The 22,322-nt window shown below is 40.8% G+C and overlaps 1 protein-coding gene across 3 annotated transcripts in view; it reads right to left on the reverse strand.

Annotated features, from left to right (window-relative positions):
- nacc1b (nucleus accumbens associated 1, BEN and BTB (POZ) domain containing b) overlaps nucleotides 1-19,890 on the reverse strand; it is a 40,038-nt gene extending 20,148 nt beyond the window's left edge. The window contains exons 1-4 of one of the 3 annotated variants that reach the window (XM_087841520.1): nucleotides 19,658-19,890; nucleotides 6,146-6,296; nucleotides 3,139-3,381; nucleotides 1,148-1,369 (exon numbers count right to left, since the gene is read on the reverse strand). In XM_087841520.1, coding sequence (XP_087697646.1) covers nucleotides 1,148-1,369; nucleotides 3,139-3,381; nucleotides 6,146-6,296; nucleotides 19,658-19,890 — 849 coding nt within the window. Of the gene's footprint in view, nucleotides 1-1,147; nucleotides 1,370-3,138; nucleotides 3,382-6,145; nucleotides 6,297-17,315; nucleotides 18,600-18,641; nucleotides 18,858-19,657 lie in introns of those variants that run through there. The other 2 variants (XM_087841522.1, XM_087841521.1) reach the window with 2 other exon arrangements.
- Between the last annotated feature and the right edge of the window lie 2,432 nt (nucleotides 19,891-22,322).

Raw genomic sequence — 22,322 nt, forward strand, 5'->3', positions numbered from 1 at the left:
TCATCCGCGAAAAGCAGAGATGAGATTCTGAGGCCACCAAAGTGAAAGCCCTCCACCACTTCGCTGCACCTAGAAATTCTGTCCATAAAAATTATGAACAGAATCAGTGGCGGAGCCCATCATCCACCGGGAACGGGTCCAACTTATTGCTGGCAATGCGAACCAAGCTCTTGCAACGGTTGTATAGGGATTGAATGGCCCGTAGCAATGGGCCAGACACCCCATACTCCCACAGCACCTCCCACAGGACACCCCGAGGGACACTTATTATTTAAAATTAAAATTAATTACATGAAATGTGTCAATAAATAATCAAAATGTACTTCTTTACACTAAAAGAAAAATGGGAATATTTGTCTCAAATATGAACTCCAATGACGTTAACACTCCTGATTTAACAATCACATAAATAAATCATAACAGAAGCTGTAACAGAAACTGATTAATTGGGCCCAACTTTTATTAAAATAATTATATTTAATAACCAGCCCTCTTGCTATTTTTCTAAATCGTCTGAAAATATCTGATGATCTGCTTTCTTGGCACTATTTCAATATTCAATATTTCAGTCTCTGTTTGGTTTTTTTGTTGTCGTCTTTTTAACTGTGAAAACAAATCAGTGGTGGAAAAAGGCTGACGTCTACAGGTTAACAATTCACTTACAGAAATGTTAAGTGAAAATAAGAAGTAACATGTAATATATCAGCTTTAACAAGATCGCACGTCTCACACGCAACTAACGTTAAATCTGCCACTGATGGGGAAACGCTACACCTGACAAATATGATGATGTTTGCTTATCTATACCAAAAGGGTGATGATGATCACACTGCCCCTAAAGAGATATGCAGATTAGCAGCACTTGACATCACATGAAAACTATTTTTGGAAATCACAACAGATGCTTTCTTCCATTTTCAATGAAAAGAAATGAACATATCCAGTATATATACTTCGTTATTAGGGTAATCTGACTCTACCTGAAGCTGAAGTAACCGAATAAGGAGTCTGACCTTTAAAAAAAATTCATGTTCCTCCCTCAGAAAGTTTTTGGACTCTTACTTCATTTCAAGATTATGATTCGTCTGCCAAAAAAGAAAGAAACGACAAAAACATGTTTGTGTAGCAAGGCCCAGAGCAAACCTACCTGCTGTGGCTGTGGAGCTGGCTGAGGTGTTGTGGCTATATGTTCAGTCTTCACCTTGGACACGAGGGGAAGGGGTGTCAGGCAGGAGGCAGGCCTCCCTACAGTGGCAGCACCGATGCCAACTCCGCCCACTCCCACTGTTTGAGTGACGGGGCTCTGAGGCTCAGAGGATGGGGTCTCCTCGGTGTGGAGACCCTGGGAGTCACAGCTTGGAGAGGAGACCTGGTGTGGGGCAAGTTTCATGAATATGAGCAAAACATATTATGCCATTAGAAGGGTAAATCTCCTGTAAACATAATGTATGTCTGATATTTACTCAAATCTGACGGCAGCACTGAAGACAGGTAAAAAGAGACAGCACTATTAAATATATACATATATTAAATATTTACTGAGGGAAACTTGGTTGTTTGATGGAGCTGGGCTTAACATTTCTCAAATAAGGTATCAAAAATGTGTCTAGCACTTAAATCTCAGGCAACACATGGCAGCAGTGGTGTAATAATTTAGTAATAAAGAACATAAATGATGACATTAGGAAGCATCCTGAGCTTGAACAAATGAAACCAACACTTGTATTACAAAACCTGCAGTTCCTCTAGTGGACAGCAGAGGCTCGCTCCAAAATTGAGTTGATCCTCTGTCCTAACATACCCAAATATTAAATTTCTGAAAACAATCCTTAAAAGGGCGATTCAAAAAACAGAGCTGGAGTCTTTGCATCACTGTTTTTATGAGGCGGGGGGAAAAAATCACTGATCTATTCTTTTTCTTTAAGGCTTAAAATTAGGGGTGTAGCTTATGTTATCAGAATATTTTGTCATTTTATTAGAAGTAACTAATAAAAAGTCTGTCCAAGAAGTTTGCACTTGGCCTCAGTTAAGAAGAAACTTCTGTTTTATTTGTATGTTACTTAGCACTAGCTAGCTAATCTTCTATACACGATCTATGGAAATGAAAAAAGTAATTCACACCTGAAGTTCATGTATAATGGTACAAAGAAGCCAGAAACAAATGACCATACAGCATTTACTGTAAAGCCATCAATGAGGCAGTTAACGCTACAGTAATAGTTTATCAATAAAATAGTAATATCTGAAAAATATGTGCTGATTAAAAGGTTAATATGTTCATGTTATTGTGGTTACAATCTAAAGCAGTATAATCAAATTAAGCGAAAAGTCCTGGAGTTCAAAATTAACAGTCTCCATATTATAATGCTGAAAATAATTCTCCTTAATGTATGAAACATTCACTTTAGTTTCACAGAAACCAAGGGGAAGAAAAAACATAAGGCAACTTTAAATCTAGTAATCATGAATCAAACATGGGCATCCTGGCTATTTAACATCACAACACTACTGGGAACTAAAAGATCGTTCATTTTTAGCACTATTTGGTCATTGTATTAACAATTCTATCAAAAATTTCTGCCAAAATAGCTGATGGAGTAAGAAAACTACAAATAATGAACATTTTAGGAACAGTAAACTGATGAGATTGCACGATATGACTGTTCTAGTATCAAATCTTGTTGTATTGATTGTTTTTCTACTGGTCTACTAGCACATCGCTGGCATTTTATCAACTCTGTGTCTAGAGGTGTTAAGTGGAACTTTCAAGGAAATCAGTCCCGCTCATTAATATGCTAATTTATGCAGCCAGGCACTCCAGATCTAATCAGATCATCTGCTACTATAGAGGGAACCTGTAGTGTCAGTACGACGTTTCAATTATTCTCGATTCACGAGAACGTGTCTACAAACAGAGACGCCCCCATCACAACATAATGCCACGCATAATGTCACGCACAACAGGTAACACGGCGGCAGCACACAGAAACGGCTATTTTTACATCTGCTTCATTTTGATTACATTTAAATAATCCTCATATTCACAGAAGTGTTCCTATGGATGCTCTGCTACATTTGCATTCAACTTTAACAGATGTTTAAATGACTCGATTTGTGATTGCTTCATTATCAGCTTACCTTAAGGAAAAACTCAGTGCCTTTCTCCATGATCTGTTGGATCTGGAGGAAGCCGGCGGTGTACATGAGCAGAAACTGGTCTCCCACATTCATGCTGAGGCGCCCCGTGTAGCAGAAGGCCAGGATCTGCTGGAAACTCTGCGGCTGCACGGCCGGGGGTAGCTCCACCACCGAGCTCTTCCCCCCAGCATTGAACAGGTCCCGGAAGTAGGAGCTGCTGGCTGCCAGCACTGCACGGTGGGCCTGAGGGGTAAACAGCAGGGGTAGTGAAGTCGTAAGGGTTTAAAAATACATCGACTCCGATGCAGTAAACAGTATATATCAACATCCTTATCCGGAGATTTGCACTTGCTCATGTTTGTTGTCAGTAAGGTAGAAGACATAAACAAACAGGAAAGTAGTAACAGAAGAAGACTAACACATTTTTATTGTTAATCTCTGGTTGAATTTATTTTAATGGAAAGCATGAAAATTGCATTCTGTTGTAAAGGAAACTTCACGTATTGCTCAACAGTAACTTTTGAAGCACTGCCAAAATTAGTGTCTTCAGGTTACGATGTCAAATTGCACTAAACAGTCCAAAACTAACAATTTATTGACTGATCAGGAGAGGCAGACAAAGGAAGCTCAAAAAATGTTGAGACTATTAGTTTTTGACCTGAGGCATCGTTTTTTTTATCCTACCAAGAGATTCTCACCAAAATCCTGACACTACATGCACAAACAGTACTCCAGGCAATTCATCTGCACATTCTGGCAACAAGGAAACACGAGGACCTAGAATTACCAGCTTGCCGCTGTGTCTCTCAGTGAACAGAGTCAAGCTGCATTTTACATCCGTGCTTGTCTAGACTCATACGTAGAAGACTAAGGTTGCAGTGGCTGAGATTTTTCCAGTTCAAATACGACACCTTGGCTTGGGTTATCTTCCAGTTAGTGAGTAGCTGTCAGACACCAATGTCAAAATAATAAGCTGTATTCACTCTGAGGAAGAGGCTGGGAGTCAGTCTTTATGTGTAAGCCAACATCAGGCTCTACTTAAACACTAACTTTGTAAAACAAACTGCGGCAAATAAATACACCCAAGAATAGAAATGTATTGAATTGGTATGTCATAGTAATTATAAGCATGTGGAGTGGAGCTGACAAGAGACAGATAATGTGGAAATATATTCATGTGCAAAAAAAGCTCCCCAACAAGTGTTACACTGAACATAGTGAGAGAGAAGGGACGGCGATAGCAATGTCGCTGTCAAAGCTTCTCAGTCCTGTCAAGTTATATGTCCATGCTGTGCAGTTTGCATTAAGTCAAAAGTTACTGCAAACTTAAAAGAACACTTACTGGTGAAACGTGTGAAATACCTCCAAACATACTGCCAAAAGTATTCGCTCTTCTGCCTTCACATGCATATAAAAAAGAGTTCTTAATCCATAGGGTTTGATATGATATCAGCTAGGGCTGCACGATTAATCGTTAGAAAATCGCGATCTTGATTCATACTTATGTGCGATCTCATTTCCAAATGACAACGATTTAAAAAAAAAAAAAAAAAGACGACGACGATTCGCATTTTGATCCGGGACGTAATCTGCATGAAAACAAGCGCTCACTCTTCCTGCTCAACAAATGACAAGGGCGGAGCCTTATACCACGTGATACAGAAGCTGTGCCGTGTGACGCTAAAATTAGCAGGGAAAAAACAACAGAGAGCACGTCAGGGCTGACGAGAAAGTGACTGGAGAAAATCCGTCCCGGTCAACCACCCAAACATCAATAACGGGAACCTTATACAGCGTTCCCCATACCCGTCGAACTCCCGCAGGCACAAAGAAATTACGGAGGCTATTACTTATCACCTGACCAAAGATATGGCTCCATCAACACTGTGCAAAACAAGGGATTTAGGAAAATGATCAACACGCTAGACAAACGCTACACAGTGCCGTCCCGCAACTATTTTTCTATTGTTGCACTACCTGCTCTATACACGCAGTGTCGAGCAACGGTGGAGACGCAATTTCAAGCAGTACAACATTTTGCGGCAACGACAAAATGTGAGACATTTGCTGTTTTTATGTTTATTTACTGTTTTTATGTTCAGTCTCAACTGTTACAAAGTTGATGTGCAGTTAATAAATGCAATAAATATTTATATTGGAAAAGAAAATCGTGAGAGAATCGTGATCTCAATTCTAAGCAAAAAAATCGTGATTCTCATTTTATGCAAAATCGTGCAGCCCTAATATCAGCTTCAATTTATCTGGGAGGGCTTTCCACAATATTTAGGAGTGTTTATGGGAATTTTTGGCCATTCTTCCAGAAGTGCATTTGTGTGTTCAGACACAGATTTTTGGATGATAAAGCTCACAGTCTCTGCTCTAATTGTAAAGGTGTCCTACGAGGCTGAGGTCAGGACTCTGTGCAGGCCAGTCGAGTTCTTCCACACCAACAGGAGCAAACAGAACAACACAGAGTTGACTGCAAAGAATAGATGACTCCCACAGATCAGTTCGCTCACCTTGATAACAACTCACTAACAACTACATCCCTAAAAACAACTATAAAGGAATGTGATATGTGACATCAGTGTCATTATCTGTCCATTGATGAAATATGGCCACAATCTCTTCTTCTCTTTTTCACTTATGATGTTGAAAAATGAATAACACTAGTGCTTTTGCATTTGGGTCATCCGACATAAATGTTGTCATAATCAGTAAAAGTTTTCTTGAGTTACAAGCAAAAACATCTTTTGAAATGTCACCGTGACATTGAGATCCTTTCATACTTTAGTGAGAGTGCACATTTCTGCCAAATTTGGAGAAATTCAAAGTAAATAGATTACAGTAGAGAGTTGGCAATGAGAGTAAGCTAAGTGGAGACATAAAAAGATAAATTACTTTTAACTTTAAATATGCGCTTTTGATTCTGCCTGTATTCAGGTCAAACAAAAACGTCGTTAGCTATATTAGTTTGAATGAAGTCGTCAAAAAACTGAATTCTGACCTTGAAGGCATGTCCCTTGACGACCACGGAGACGTCACAGTAGAGGCCCTGCAGCCGCTGCTCGTTCAGACACTCCAGGACATTGTTGCCAAAGTTAGGGATCGCCATCTGCAGCGTCTGAGCCATAACGCTCTGCCCAGCACCACAGGGTCTGCAGGAAGTAGAAACAAGTTAGTGTGTGGATAACAGGAGCACTGGAAGGTTAAAAAGGAAGGAGTGGAGGAAAGGAATTATCTGGAAGGAAGGTAGATGAAGGGATGATGGGGACATACAGGTAATTGGCAGGAAGGTCAGGAGAGTTGGGAATTGGTACAGGAAAAAAATGAGACGTGATGGAAAGGAGACGATAAAATGAGGCAGCGTAACAGGAGCAAAGGAAACCAAATAAATGAGTTATGAGATAAGAGCGCAAAGAAGAACTGGAAAATATGCAAAAACACAAGCAAGGCAGAGTTAAGGAGGGACGACAGAGACTTAAAATAAAGAAATGGGGTAAGTAAAGTGTATGATGATTAATGAATTAAGTATTTGGTAAACAACTTTAATTCAAAACTCTATCTTTCAAATGAAACAGAATTTGGGGCCACCAGCCACAGTTACATAAGCCTTTATCTTTTTTTCTTTAAAAAAATCCCTTGTTTCATGACATCTAATTCTCAGTTAATAAACTGTTTTGGTGGTTTTTGGCCTACTTTGTTATTTTCTTGTCGTTGCTTCCCAGTCAAAACACAGCCTCTTACATAACTCGTCTATTTCACTCGTCTTCGTCACATCCAACAAAGAAGCTTGTGATCAAAAGTGGAGGAACTGTCAAAGTACAGAAAAGGAATAAAATAAAGCAGGACTTTATCTCTAAAATCGGTGTTTCTCATGACTGAAGTCAACACTTTTTTGGTTTTGTTTAAAAATGCACAATACAAACACAGAACGACTCGAACGCCAAGTATGACAAAGCAGAAGTAAACAGACGAGAGCACAAAGGTGAGTCACGACTCCACTGAACAAATACGTTATATAGAGGATCGTGGCCTCCGAGTGATGGATGGTGGCCAAGCTTAGCTGACACGACAAGTATTTGGAGCGCAGCTTGTGGTAAGGAGCTCCTACCCTGGCTACAAACCCAAACAAACCACTAATAGGAAACTGATTAGCCTCGTTCCTCCACTAGGAACGAGGCTCGCAGACCAAGCCTAGAACCTACACACCAGCTTTCTAACTCCAGTTCTCCTCATACATTTGCGGGAGTGTGTACAGTGATGCAGCAGCAGACACATAAAGGTTAAAAAATATCATATATACAGCTTTTCTTGAGGTTGCTCCCTTCTGGGGCTGCACCAGCAGATGATCTGCTTCCCTCTCACCCTACTCCTAAAATCCTCTTCTGTCACACAAATACACAAACTCCATGTCCTCTTTCACTACATCCATGAACCTCCTTTGTGGGATTCCTCTTTTCCCCCTGCCAGGCACCTCTATATTCAACATCCTTTGTCCAGTAGATCCACTGTAGGTGTTGTTCAAACAAAGACTTCTTGGGATTCCCAAAGGGTAACTACTTGAGGTCCACCGATTTTTCGGCGGGCTGATATTATCGGTCAATATTAGCCATTTGGTCATCTATTGGCAGACAAAGGAAAATACACGAAAACTAACTGATCTGCGAAGCATGGGACAGAGCATTACAGAATAAATAAATTTAACATGTTTTGTTAAGATGTGTCTGAAATAATAAAAAACATACTTGCAGATATATCAGATTTTTAAATCACCAAATCCATATCAGTCTTAAAAATCCTTCACTGGTGGGGATCTAGGAGCTGTTCCAAGACCTACTTACCTTGGACAGCGTTTTTTCTGTTTTCATTTTAACCACTAATAAAAATGCTAACATGACAAAATGGCATTTGACACTGCAGCAACAACAACAACTGCAAGGAGATAAAGCGTGAAACACCCAGTATAACGTCACTTTGCTACATGTGGCGTGGACAGAACAGTGCAGCTGCAGCAGTTTCTTCATTTTCTCGCTGCATTGCTTTACCCAGTGCAGAAACCCAACATAGCAATTTAACATGAAATGCAAGCTAAATTTTTAGTCAGTGTTGCATGCTTTTTTTACTTCGGTCAGCTACATGATGATTCGCTGATATTACACAACTAAACTTTACGTGGATTATTTTTGTCAGTCATCAGTGCTGCAGCAGTGTGCAGTTGACCAATCACTATATATGTATGTATTTTCTTTTTTAGTTCCAACTTTAGGGAAATTATTTTACATCACAAGCGAGACCTTTGAGTAACTTAGGCTACGTTCACACTGCAGGCGAAAGCGCATCAAATCCGATTTTTTTGACCCTATGCGACCCATATCCGATCATGGTATGACAGTGTGAACGGCACAAATCCGATATTTTCAAATCCGATCTGGGTCACTTTCGTATGTGGTACTGAATCCGATACATATCTGATGTTTTAGAAAGCGACTGCTGTTTGAACGGTCATGTCGCATTAAATCTGTCTTTTACGTCACTGACACAAGACAGACGCCAATTATCAGCGCCGGAAAGCGCCCGAGAAGACATCGCAAACACTTCCTGGCCATGCCGTGTAGATGTTAGTGAAACTGTTGGGAAGACAACGTGAACATTTTATTTGTACTGTATAATCTGCAGATTCTGACAGAAATCTGCAACTATCCTTTGAAGCCCCGTCCTCTCTAAAACAGCAATAAGGATCATTATTAGGTTATTTACATTATCATGTAAATAACAAAATAACTTAAAGCAAAAATTGGGAAACGTAAAGTCCGAAGTCTTTATATTAAGGGCCATCAGTCAAACAATACTGTTTGCTCTGGGTCTAAACAGAGCGCATTGTGTGTGACGTCTTCTTTTGCGCATGCAGGCCGCTTTGAGCGTTCACACTAGAGCGCGTTTGCTGTCGCATTTTATTTGTAGTGTGAACAAGCAGACAAAAAAATCGGATTTGATCAAAAAATCGGAATTGAGCATTAAGACCTGCAGTGTGAATGTAGCCTTAGACTTCAGTCATACAGGCCTAGAGACCAGTTGGCAACAACCTGGCAACCTCTGCTTGTAGTTTGCAGATGTTTGTCATTTGATTTCAAAGCTGCAAATAAAGTTGTGTTGCAAACTGGAAAGCGAGAGGGTGATTTCAAAGCAAAGGTTGTAGCACTGAGGAACAACTTCTAAGGCACTTTTTTTTTTTTTGATTGTCTCCTGCTTTGTGAGTAGCTTGAGTAGCAAGTCAACATCTTCCACACAAACTATTGCCAACTGCAACAACCTGCTAGCAACCAAAACAACAGCACCACATGCCTCTTTGAAGCAAGGTTCCCATTAAGAACTGCGAGAAAAACCTCCCCAGCTTGCCATAGAATACACATTTTTTCCTTGCGACTAGAAGTTACCAGATGGTTGCCTAGTTGGTCTCTAGGCCTGTATGACTGAGGCCTTACTCAAAGGTCTTGTGATGTAAAATACTTTCCCTAAAGTTGGAACTAAAAAAGAAAATGCAAGAGGTTCTCAAGGGAACTAAGAACCAGTGCCACTTGAGAAATACCTTCAAATGTTTTAAAGTATCAGATTTCTATGCCTCTTAGCTTATCAATTCCTTTATCAATGCCTGCAGGTGCTGGCAGTGTGCACTTTGATTGCAAAACAACCTCATACACATGTCTAGTGTTACCACATAAAGGAGTTATGGCAGAGAGGAAGAAGTGGCTCAGAGCATGACTTGATTTCACTAATAAAAATGAGAACAGTTCTGGTTGTTGCAATGACTGCAAAGTGATTATTTCAAGTAGGGATGGAAACACCAGCAACATGCTGAAACATCTCACACACAACGTGAGCTTCACTTCCATGTATGTGACGCTCTAAATACATGCAGAACAAGTGCTATTGCTACTGTCGCCCAACAGTGCTGCTTAGTGGTAACTGGCACTAAATAAGCTGAAATATAATAACATTAGCACCGTGCTTAAAGCTTAAATTGTGGGGCGACTGTGGTTCAGAGGGTTGGGAAGCTCATCTTTAACCGGAAGGATGCCGGTTCGATCCCCCTGCTCTCTCTGTCCTGGTCCTTGGGCAAGACCGCCTACTGGTGTTGGCCAGAGGGGCCGATGTTGCGATATGGCAGCCTCGCTTCTGTCAGCCTGCTCCAGGGCAGCTGTGGCTACAACTGTAGCATCAGTGAGTGAATGAATAGTAGAATTGTAAAGCACTTTGGATGCCCAGAAAAGCGCTATATATTATAAATTAAAACAAATGCCACACAAACATGCTCTCATTCCCTCCACCTCAGACGCTGATGGATAGACTGATGTTACAGCTAGCATTAGGCAGTACTCTGTTTGGGACTTTAGATAATGAAGTTGTTCTGACAAAAAAACCTCACTTTACTCATTTTCTCACATAAAATTGAGCCAAGAATTGATAAAGAACCGGATCAATAAGCACATCACATTAAAGAAATCTACAAAATCTTATCAATTCCCATCTCTAGCCTTGACACAAAAAACTACCTGCCATTCAGAACGGGAAAAGCGTGACTGATCCATGTTGCTTATTTGAACTGTCACAGGAATGTTAATGGAAACCTGGATGTAATAGCATTAATCATCAAAGTGCGCCGATGCAAAGAGCTTCTAGGGTAGGTACTTCAATTTCTGGTAAAAGTTTTCAATATCTGGATTCAGATTTTTTCATAACAACTTACTGCCAAACACGCCTGTCCCTAGCACGTTTCAAAGCCTTTCAGTGACTTTTTAAAAAGTCAAAATCATTGTCTCTGGGACAATGAATCATGTACTATTCTAGTCTTCTTAACTCTGATCTAATATTCATCACACATCTGACAGAACTGTTGGATCACTTCATCAGCTGGAATCAATAGAAAAAACATCTTGATAATAAGAAATTGCTCACCTGACGTATATTGTAATCTTGAAAAGGTCTAGAACGCTGTAGGTCATTATTTCTTAAAGTCTGATTAACCTCCCTCACTTGAGGTCATAAACAGATTGAGTACAGTTTTATTATGTAGACACATCATCAAATCACAAAGAGCTCATGTTATAGAAGCATATTTATTCATCTCTGGTTTACAATAAAAGAAGACAATTTGACTGTCATTAGCTACTTTATAATACAGGCTCCTTCACCACCACGCCACATGGCCTGCTAATTGTGGCTTTCTTTATTCATTTATATCACCTGACTTACTGTTTACTTTACCAAGGAATGGCAGAACTGGCTTTATGCCTGAGTACACACCGTACTCAGGTCTTAGGTAAATGTTAAAGGATTCAAAATGCCACCATCTCACAATACAAAATGATTATTTGGAATGTAGGGTATTTTGCCTTAATAACCAAGAACAAACTTCTGGCAGACTAAATTAAGTTTAGCTTTTATATGACAAAATGGATCACATGTGAAATGTTAAAACTGCAATAAGTAGAAATCAAAAACAGGCAACCCCCCCCAAAAAACAACAACAACCACAACAAAACCAACATGAGAAAAACCAATAAGAAAGACAACAAACATAAGAACCACAGCTTTTCTTCACCTTTGTCTAGTAAAAAGCCATGGTTATGCACATGCTCTTATGCCATGTCATTTGCCTTCGAACAGGATTCGAAGCCATTCTGCATTAAGTGAACTTAAAAAATGTCTTTGCACAGTGGATTTTATTAAAATTTTCTAGTTAATGTCAAATATTCTACAGCCTGGTCAGAAGTGAATGTGGGCTTTTAGGAAGTGAAAAAAAGCAATGGACAAGGGGTGCACTGGATTATCATACTGTTTTCATAATTGATGAAGGCCAAAGTGAAGTTTGATTCATTCCCCAGCCTTACTTTTTGCTATTTACTCTCAATCTGGGTTTGGCCAAAGTATTCCATCTAGATTTTCTAAAGCCAGAGGCCAGGCTTAAAACAGTAAGTCAAACTCCAAGTATCTCCAGTGATTACAGTCATGATCTGATTTAACAAGTGATTTGTTGTGCAGCTGTAGTGAACAATATTAAGTCAGCAAAGACAAATGCCGAATAAGAAATGCTGATGCATAACTTCCCCAGCACTACACTTTGGTAGTTATCCATTCAGCCACGAGTGAACAAAGAAGGGCAGAGGGCTTATAGCCTTATAGTATAGTTTTTTTTATTTCACATTTCTGTATACTTTTTCATATTTATATTATGTTCATAGCCTGTACATAGCTTGTACTCACTACAGCCTGTACATACATATAGTTATATTCATAACATACTTCATACCGTGTACATTATAACATACCATAATAGACCCATTTCTGTAATATACTCACATATCTATATTATTGCTAATATATATTTGTAATATATCTATATCATGGCTAAAGCACTTCTGGATGGATGCAAACTGCATTTTGTTGCCTTGTACCTGTGACATGTGCAATGACAATAAAGTTGAATTCTATTCTATTCTATCATAAACAAAATGTATCCCCTTACAGGAAATTCCATCGCCACTTAACTCAAGCACAATAGCCCTTTTTAATGCTCATAAATGGCAAATACATGTTTAGTGGGTGGAGCTCAGTTGGTGACAGAAAGTGAATGTTTTCCAGTTTCATATCTTGTGGGAAAACCCAGCAAATGTACTGGAGACAATTCACTGACGTACCAAATACAGCAGGAGGCAAGGCCATAGCATGTAGCTGTAAAAGACGTAGGCTATGGACTTTCCACACACTACCTCTGTTCTGAAGAAGTAACAGTGAGGGAACAAATTGTGGACTTTTAGATCCCCTGAGAGAAATCCTCTATAACCACATAGTCACGTATCACATTGTTCAGTCTACTGAAAGTGGCAGCTTTGCAGTTGCTTTACTAACTACATTTCTAACTGTGCCTTTCTGTGTGTTTAAGATCTTCTATCTTAAAAATGCACTCAAATTCTGAATAGACGTGTTCACTTTAATCTGCTTATTTAAGCGACTAGCAGCAACATGGCAACCAGAGACCAGAGAAAGTCAATGACATTCAGCGACTTCAAACAAAAGGAGCAAAATAGCAGCTACAAAGGGGGGAGGGGTGGGGGGGTGGGGGGGGGCGGCTCTCAAATAAGGTTGTCTAAAGTTCCCAACATCAAAAGTTTTATGACAAATGACATTTTGTTGTTTCAATTTCAATGACAATAACATATTAAACAGATATCATAACCTGGCCAGTACACATACTGATGGCACCTAGTGCCTATGACTAATAATAATGTAATATTGTTAATGTTGGAACTAACATTATTCCTCATCGCTAACATTAAGATATCACAATGCTCTTTGTCTAAAAAGTGTTACCTTTCTCGTGAAGTCCCAGACTGAAGCTGAGAAAAGGCAACAATGGCTTACACTCCAAATTGGTCTACAAACACAGATGGAAATCTTACAAGCAAGCACGACATGGTCCCAAGTCTGTAACTGACAGACTGTTGTGACTATGCTGGACAGCTTTTTCCTTTGGGTAATGCTGCTAAAGCAAGCCACCATCAGTTCGTTCTTTCTACAGGAAACCAACAACCAACTTGATTTGGTTCAAATGCAGTGATCCGAGTGTAAAACAATCTGCCTACTTCACAGTGCACTTTATTCCTGAAAAAAACTATCATGCAACAAATAAACCTACAAACGGATTGGAAGCACCACTTTGCAAGGAAACTGGACATAAACTGATGATAAATGGGCAGAAAACCCCCAAATACTCATACAATACTGATACCATATATATGTCCATGTTTTTCTCTTGTAGATAAAAAAAAAGCTGACCAACTGTCAAAGTGTCAACAACAAAGTTTACATAAATTAAAAGTGAGTGTGTAAAAATTTGACTTACACCTCCCAATTCAACTCCATGATCCAAGCTGCTGTAGGACAAACATGTTTTAATCAGCCAACATATCAAGAACATTAAATTTAGACTGTACCCCATGAACGCTGCGGCCAGCTGGCATGTTTCTGTAACAGTTTGGACCCGCTCTGCCCCGCAGTTTCTCCCTATCTATGAAAAGCTATCAATCCATTGTTTACCTCAGCTGTCAATGCTTGTTGAAAAGCATCTACCCTTATTTAATCTAAACGAGGCTGTAAAACGTTGTGAAAAAATATGGTCAGTGTTTCAAAGAAGCTCACTTCTATCTGATGACAGCCATACCGCCGTATTGTGGTTTTTGCCACAATAGCCGCTGGTAGTCAAACTATCCCTGAAGTAACTTTGTTGGAGTCTCTGGAGAGAATAAACTTCCATGAGATAGGAAAGTGTGATTTTTAGGGTATTGTGAGGGAACATGGTGACTTCCACAAACCACAAACCTACTCCTATGTATTTTAAATTTATATTAATGATTTTTTTTAATTGACTGATGTAAGTTTTTAAGTTTAGGAGAATGCATCAATTAGTTGGAAGACATAATTGTTCACTAATGTATGTATATTGATGAGTACAATTTTTTTTTCTATTAAATAACCTCAAAAAATGACTAACTCCACTGTTAAGGGGTGGGTTGTTTTTTGTTGACTTGCTCTCTCACAATAACACAAAGTGGGTAAAAGGCAGACATACAGATTTCTATGCAACCAGATTCAGCCCAAAAATCGGATCTGCAGCAATACCTCTAACTTTGCTGAAGTGGTGACAACAGCTATAACTTTGTCATAAGAACAAGCCAAGACACATGACAATGCCTCTAGTTCCAAACCCACTTAATAACTGCACATTCAGCATAGAGCCCAAAAGTGACTAACGCTTTAATCACCGGGAGTCCTTCTGGGAAACGTTGACAAAGAAGGTTTTGCAAAGGTTAACAAAACAAGAAAATTACAACTTTTCACAAACTAACCTCACTCCTGGAATGGCTTCCATCGAAATTACAAAACAATACCATATCTGGAGGTGGATTTTTCCCTTTAAACCATAACTCCTTCAGTTGAGCTTCTCCTTGGCCGGTAATAAAAGGCAGTGGCTGTACTGTGTGAAGCTTCCAGGTGTGAATGTGAAGCAGGGTGCTGCTCTGGCATGCACGCTCAGCAAACCTTCACTGGCTGAAAAATAAAGGGTGAACAAATTGGACTAAAGCAGTCCTGAGCTCCTGCCTTCCGCCTACATAAGGGCAGCGCTGAGAATAAGGGGCCATCATAATTAATTATGTTTATAGTGACTAATTAAATCTGATTGATGCAGGCATGAAAACTATGACAGTGGACTGAAAGGAAAGAGTAAAATGTGATTACTTACAACTCCACTGCCACACATTACATCAAAAGCATTTTAATTTTTGTTTTAATGAGGCTCGATCTAACCTGCACAGATCAGCCTTGGCTATCAGCATTTTTATATACAGATAGACAGAGAGATAGATTTCAACAATAGCCACCACATAAAGTGGAATATAATGCCTTAAAATTTCAAAATATTACTATGTTTATTAATTGTGTAAACTGCTCGACAATATAATTACACTTAATTAATTGTGCAGTCCTGTTCTGTACGAGGACAATTATGATCACAAACGGATTATTGGATTGGGAGCACTCTGTACAATTTGTTCTGTAAAAAACAGTCTCATTATATCGGGTCTCTGTTACAGAGTGCATTGTATATAGGTTAGTTTTCTCCTACCTTTTCTTTTTGAATCGATAAAGCTTTGGCAATAAGAAAGTTCGTTTCTGCCTTGCTATTGTACCTGGACACGTTATTGTGGCTTGACAGCTTGTGTCGATGTAAAGAAATCAATATGCATTGAATAAGTACAATTAAAATTCAACTGTAGAGGCTCCGAGTGATATTTACTCAGCGCAATTTGGGTCCTATACAGGATTTGTTTACACGCATTATTTCTACTTTAATCAGAACACAACGATCTTACTGGGAAATGTGGGTCGTTGTCTTTACAAAACAGTGTTTTGATAGCGAAGAAAGTCTAAAAATGACTGTTTCTGATTCTATGGCACTAAAAATGCACGATCTGCTCCGCTAACATCTGCACTTCCCATGGCCTTGAGCAAGCAATTGAACTGACAAATGTCCCAGTGGAGCATCTCAGCGACCAATGGTGAGATGTCTGTGGCTGTTTCCAGGTGTAAATATGTGCAGTCGTATGAATAATAAGCAGCTGCCAAGACAAAGCATGTCTGCTGAAAAAATAAATAAATAAAATCTCCCCACAGTATTCGAAGACAAAAAGAATAAAAATAAAGCAGCGAACGCATCGAGTGACAGTGTGCACAGTTGCTGATAATGACAATAATATGCTGGCGATGCTGATAAAAGTTTCAACATTTTAAAAGCAGAACAGTTTTTTCATGCAAGCTGGTTTCCATTCACACTGCTTCATTGACATGTCATGTCACACAGGGATATGGTACCAGGCACCTTTTGCTCCTCACAGGTCAGAGGTCACAATAACTTCCAAGAAACAGAAAAGGAGAGTTAACTCACACTACTTGACCCTTGCCCTGTATTCCCCATGTGCCCCACTATGTGCTTTGACTCCACAAGAAAAAAAAGTGTGTGACTGCGTGTGTTTCAATCATCTGCAACTTTGAAAATTGTTTTCCAGCACCAAAAATAAAGCAATATATATATATATATATATATATATATATATATATATATATATATATATATATATATATATTCAGGTTTATGCAAACTAACCACATGCTGCTGCTAATACCAAAACACCAACATTAGATTACCGCAGTCATTTTTCTGCCTGATAATAAACCCGAGCAACCACGTGAACACGGGCTTTTGATATCAATACCAATCACTGCCTAATCATATTCAGTTTCCTGGTTTGGGGAGGTTAAAGGTGGCCTGTTAGCAAGTAGCAGGCTAAAGCTAAGGCTAACACTGGCAGAAGTAAAACAGTTCACACATGCACACAACTCACAAACAAGGCTCCAAATCACGTGTAATAAACGCCAGCCTTGGGTGGCCTTTAGTTTGCAGCCGTTTGGGGCTAGAAATCCTGTATTTGCCGAAACTCGTGAGCAGACAGGCATCACAATGTGGCTATAGTCGTAGCCTCCCTTGAGCACGACTAGAGCAGAAACTTCAAAACCGAGATATCATTTATACACATTAATTATACATCAATTAATCTCACATGAAAGTCTCGCAGAGTCTCGCTGGCGGACGCCTCGGAGAGAAACAGCCCGCCGCCACCAGCGGTGCAGCAGGGCAGTCAGAGCGGGCAGAGAGCTCTCGGTGCCCCGCCGTGTGCCAGCCTCGATGCCCGGTAGAATTTGGGAGTCCTCAACTGGCCCGGGCCGGTGTGTGCGTGCATTCAGCGGAGGGAGGGGGCGAGGGAGGGGGCGGCAGCGGAAAATGGACAAAAAAAGGAGAACGAGAGAGCTCCTCTTTTTTATTTTTGAATGTCAATGATGGTTTTTAACTGCCCTCAACACACACGTTTATCGTCTGGGGGACCAGGGGTACGAAATATGGCACAAAAATAGTCGGGGGAGGGGGGGTAAAATATTCAGCAGTTCCCGTCTCCCCTCCGCTCCGTGTCAGCGCGGTGTGATGTCCGTTAAGACCGAGTTCCCTCCTCCTCCGGCCGAATGGCAGCTACCGACATGGGACAGACACGCGTTGTTCCCCCTCCAAAATGTCGCTTATGCTATATCACAGCGAATAAATGCTTTATTGCATCTCCACCAAAAAGCGGACTCGGGAACCACGCGGGGCTATCTTCACTCTAAGGAACTAAGATTCTTAAGGTATTTTTTAAAGGAGAAGCGGGGGGTCTACAGCGGAGGGCGATCCTGGCACTCCATCTTTAGCCGACATCAACAGGTCATCCCGGGACACAAATGCGCTGCAACTGTGGACGAGACAGACGGATGGATCCGGCATGGCGAGAGAGGAGAGGAGAGGAGGGGAAAGGAAAGTAGGGGGCTGGCTGTAAAATCTTAACCCATTTACCGACAGCAGCCTATGCCATGAGATTACACAAATAAGCAACTACCAGCGTCGTTCAAATGCAGCAATGTCTAAAAGGAAGAGGGGAATAAATGCACGCCTCGCTCAAACCTCAGGTAGTTTCTGAGAAAGTTCAGGAATGCTAGAGAAAGAGGAGCACAGGTCTCAGGAGAAGACAGTCGCCCAGGGGCAGCCCGAGGCGACGAGTGAGTGGTGCCGGTGTGAAGTGGTTAAAGTTTTGGTCTGTCCCCAATCACCCATCCCCCATAGGAGCCAGCACAACTTTACCACCCCACTCCCCTAAAAAACAATAGCCTAACCTCCACTTCAACAAAACGTCTAAGTCCCATACACCACCCCTCCATCTAAATTCACCCACAGAAATGTAAGCACATACAAACACGCAGTGGTGGGCACGGGCAACTAGCAAACCCGGCCCCCCAACCACCCTCCCCAACGGGCCGAGTCCGAACCGTTACACACGGTGACCCGCCGAGCTTCCACTCACCCCTCGGCTGTGTTCGCTGGAAAGTGTTTCAATGGAGGAGCAAAGCAGAAGCGGTCTAGTGTCTCCCTCCGCCTCACTACAGACACTCATTCACTGTGACTGTACGCCGTGAACCAGCAGCGGAGCACGCATACACATACATTACTTTGCGAGCGCGCAGGATGTCGGGGGTGCACGCACGCACACACACGTGCCAGCGAGAAGAGCGCGGAGCTATCGAGGAGGACGCAGAGGAGCAGAGCGGGGATTTTTTTTGAAACTCTCCCTGGGGTTGCAGACAGATCGCAGAGCTACCGATGGACAGACAGACACACAGAGGCTGTATGCACTATTTTATTGGGCACTTTGTTTACTGTGTGCTATATTGTCAGCAGTTCACAGGTGCCTAATCTAAAACGACTAGCCCACCTATTGATGTATTATTAGTGTCTTTACATCAAAAAAGTCAGAGTTGCATGATGTCATAACTTCAAACCAAAGTAAAATAAAAAAGTTTACCTCAGTGGTAATCAAAATAAACCTCACCAAATCTTTAATTTGTCCCCAAAGCCTTTAAAAACAAGTTAAGGGGTAAATTATAGGCTCGCCCACACACTCACTCTGTTTTCATTCAGTGCAGACAATGCAGAGCAAAGTTTACATTTTTCTGCATTTAAAGATATAGCGATTTTTTTTCATGTCAAAATGCATAGATATTTTTTCATCGCTTTTATTCGTTTTATGCAAGGCTAAACTGTTTTGTTTTTTCGTTTTGAAAGATGGTTAAATAAGACAGAAATAATTTAGTAAGCCGGTAGAAATGCATAGAAATACAGAAATAGTCACACGGGTAATGTAAATACAGATGTAGCCCAACAGCAATAAAACTGGCGGTAATCAGATTACATCCGAAGGAATAACGGATCACGGGTTCGAGCCCACGCGCCGCTGCGGGCAGGTAGACTGCCAGCGTCCCCAGCCGACCCGACCGTCTGAGCCCCACCCACCAGTCCACCCACTCAACCCCACTCACTCACCGGCGTGTCTTTGGTGCTGGAACCAATTCCCCTCCGATGCCCGACACCGCACGGACGTGAAGCCTGCCGGGCCGGCGGTTCGATCCCCGATGTCTGATCTGTACTGAGAGTGCGTCTAGACTCCGGGCAGGTGAGCCCTCCGGGGCCTCCAGGCGCTGCGCACAGTGAATACTAAACAGGATGAGACTGCATTCAGGCACGGCACTGCGCTCCCCGCTCTCTCTCCCTGTCATGCCAAATACTATTAACTCTATAATTCTCCTGTGTCAGATGTATAGCGCCACGCTCTCTGGGCATTCATTGTCACAGCGCCCCCATCCAGATGTTCAGGCTCGTGTGCGTACAGTAGAAGCAGAACCCTCTATTTTTTATTTTTCCTCTCATTTACAGTCAACCATGTCCCATTTTGTGGAAGCTGGCTGCAAACCGCTCAATAAGCAGATGGTAGATATTTGATAGTGAATATGAGAAAGCCTGCTGTATAAGCAATATATTGCTTTTCAGTGTAACTCATTCGCTCTACTGTTCAAGTTGTAACCTATAAAATATTTGTAGCCAGGTGAAATACAAACAGCACAGAAAACAAAAAACATCTTTAGGTAATCATGTATAACTTACACTTCACCGGGAGAGCTGGAGCTCTGTTTCAGGAATAAAATGGTAACCATTGCTGTACTTATTTTATTTTAATTTCAGGTTGTTGGGTCCCCCCCCCCCCCCACCACCACCACCACCACCATCCCAAAAAAAAATTGCTTACATTAAAACACAGCGTGAAATCTGTGCCGAAAGCTCACATGCCCTCTCTGCATGTCAGCTAAAGGACAATCTCAGGATTGAGTTTGACAGTGTGTTCATTTAGACTGATGTAACAGTTATATAAATGAATAAGATTGTGGGAATTGTATCAGATATTTATATATGGCATAGATGTTGCCCGAGGCAGTGTTTATGCAAAGTTTCATCAAGATTGGTTCACTTGTCTAGGATGCAATAGTGAACACACAAACATACATATACTACAATCATCATTATCATAATTATTTATATTATTTTCATTATCATTATTATTAGTAGTAGTAGTATTAGTAGGATTGTTGTACAATGTATTACGATGCAAAATGTGCAATACTGTAATAATTCAGTTCAGCTATTTTATTGTTAGCACATGCAGAAGACTTGTTAATGTAAAAAAATATAGTGAGAGAAACTGTACTTAAACCAGTAATGGCTTTAACAGTTGTTACAGTACTCTTATAGCTACAAGCTACAACTGTGGTTTGCCTTCACCAGTGTATGAATGTGAGAGTGAATGGATAGTGGTAAAGCGCTTCGAGGGGTCCCAAAAAGCGCTATATAAATGCAAGCCATTATTATTATTATTATCATATAGCATGCTGTAGTGTACATTTCCATACATCTTATGCTTCAGTAGAGCTGTAGGTGTAGCAGAGCACCTTGTTGAAACCTGAAAAAAACATGCAAGTATTTTATCAAAATAATCTTGGCCTCAATGCGGGCTCGTAGTAAGACTCATAAAAGTTGTTTATACTTGCAATCAGCTGATTTTGAAGGCATTTTCTATGGCACACATTCAACAACGTGTGGAAACATTCCTCTGAGATTTTGGTCCATATTTGACATGACAGCATCACACAGCTGCACGTTCATCATGTCAGCCTCCCATTCCACCAATCCTGAAAGTTGTCTACTGGATTGGGATCTGGTGACTGTGGACACTACTTGAGTACAGTGACGGATCTGAAGGATGGATCCATGCAAAGATGCCTCACACCAGACAGCATTTTTCCAATCTTCGATTATCTCAATTTTGTGAGACCCTGTCAACTGTAACCTCAGTTTCCTGTTCTTAGCTGACAGCAGTACAGTCTGCTGCTGCTGTAGTGCACCTTCTTCAAGGTTTGACATGTTGTGCATTCAGAGATGCTCTTCTGCATACCTTGATTTTAACAAGTGGTTATTTCAGTGCTGTTGCCTTCAGCTTGAAGCAGTCTGGCAATTCTCATTTGACCTCTGACATCAACAAGGCATTTTCACCCAGAGAACTGGGGCTCACTAGATATTTTGGACATTGAACGTGAGCAGGCTATCTTGACCATATCTACCGGTGTGAATGCACTGAGCTGATGTCATGGGATTGACTGATTCAAAAACTGAATTTACAAGTAGATGAAGAAGTGTAGCTGATAGAGGCCCAGTGAGTTTATGAATTACAATGTTTTCAGCATGTTTTATGCTTTTAAATAATGAGTACAAAGTGATAGGATTTCTGCAGTGGCAATAAAAGATAATCGAATAAAGCACAAGCATCTGAAATAGGACATAACTGTCTAGGAAGTCGGGCTTATTGTAGGGGAGATCATGCTTGCTAGGAACTGCTGGGTTCTAATGTTCGCCACATTATCTGAATAAAAATGTCGTTTTTATCTACTGAAATATTAACAGACCCGCGTTTGCTGTGTGGTAATTAGATTGCCACAGAAGCACAAAACAGAGACAGTGACACAGTGACCCTCTTCAGGACTGCACTGCTGATATTGTGCAAAAAGCCCTTGTAGTTGGTGCAGCTACAGCTTTCCAGCATTGTTCTCTATAATAAAAAATAAGACAGGAAATACATACTCACAGTACCCTGGGTGTGACA

Source organism: Neolamprologus brichardi, chromosome 6 (genome assembly GCF_056152115.1).
Source record: "Neolamprologus brichardi isolate AB-2024 chromosome 6, ASM5615211v1, whole genome shotgun sequence".
Classification (NCBI taxonomy): Eukaryota; Metazoa; Chordata; class Actinopteri; order Cichliformes; family Cichlidae; genus Neolamprologus; species Neolamprologus brichardi.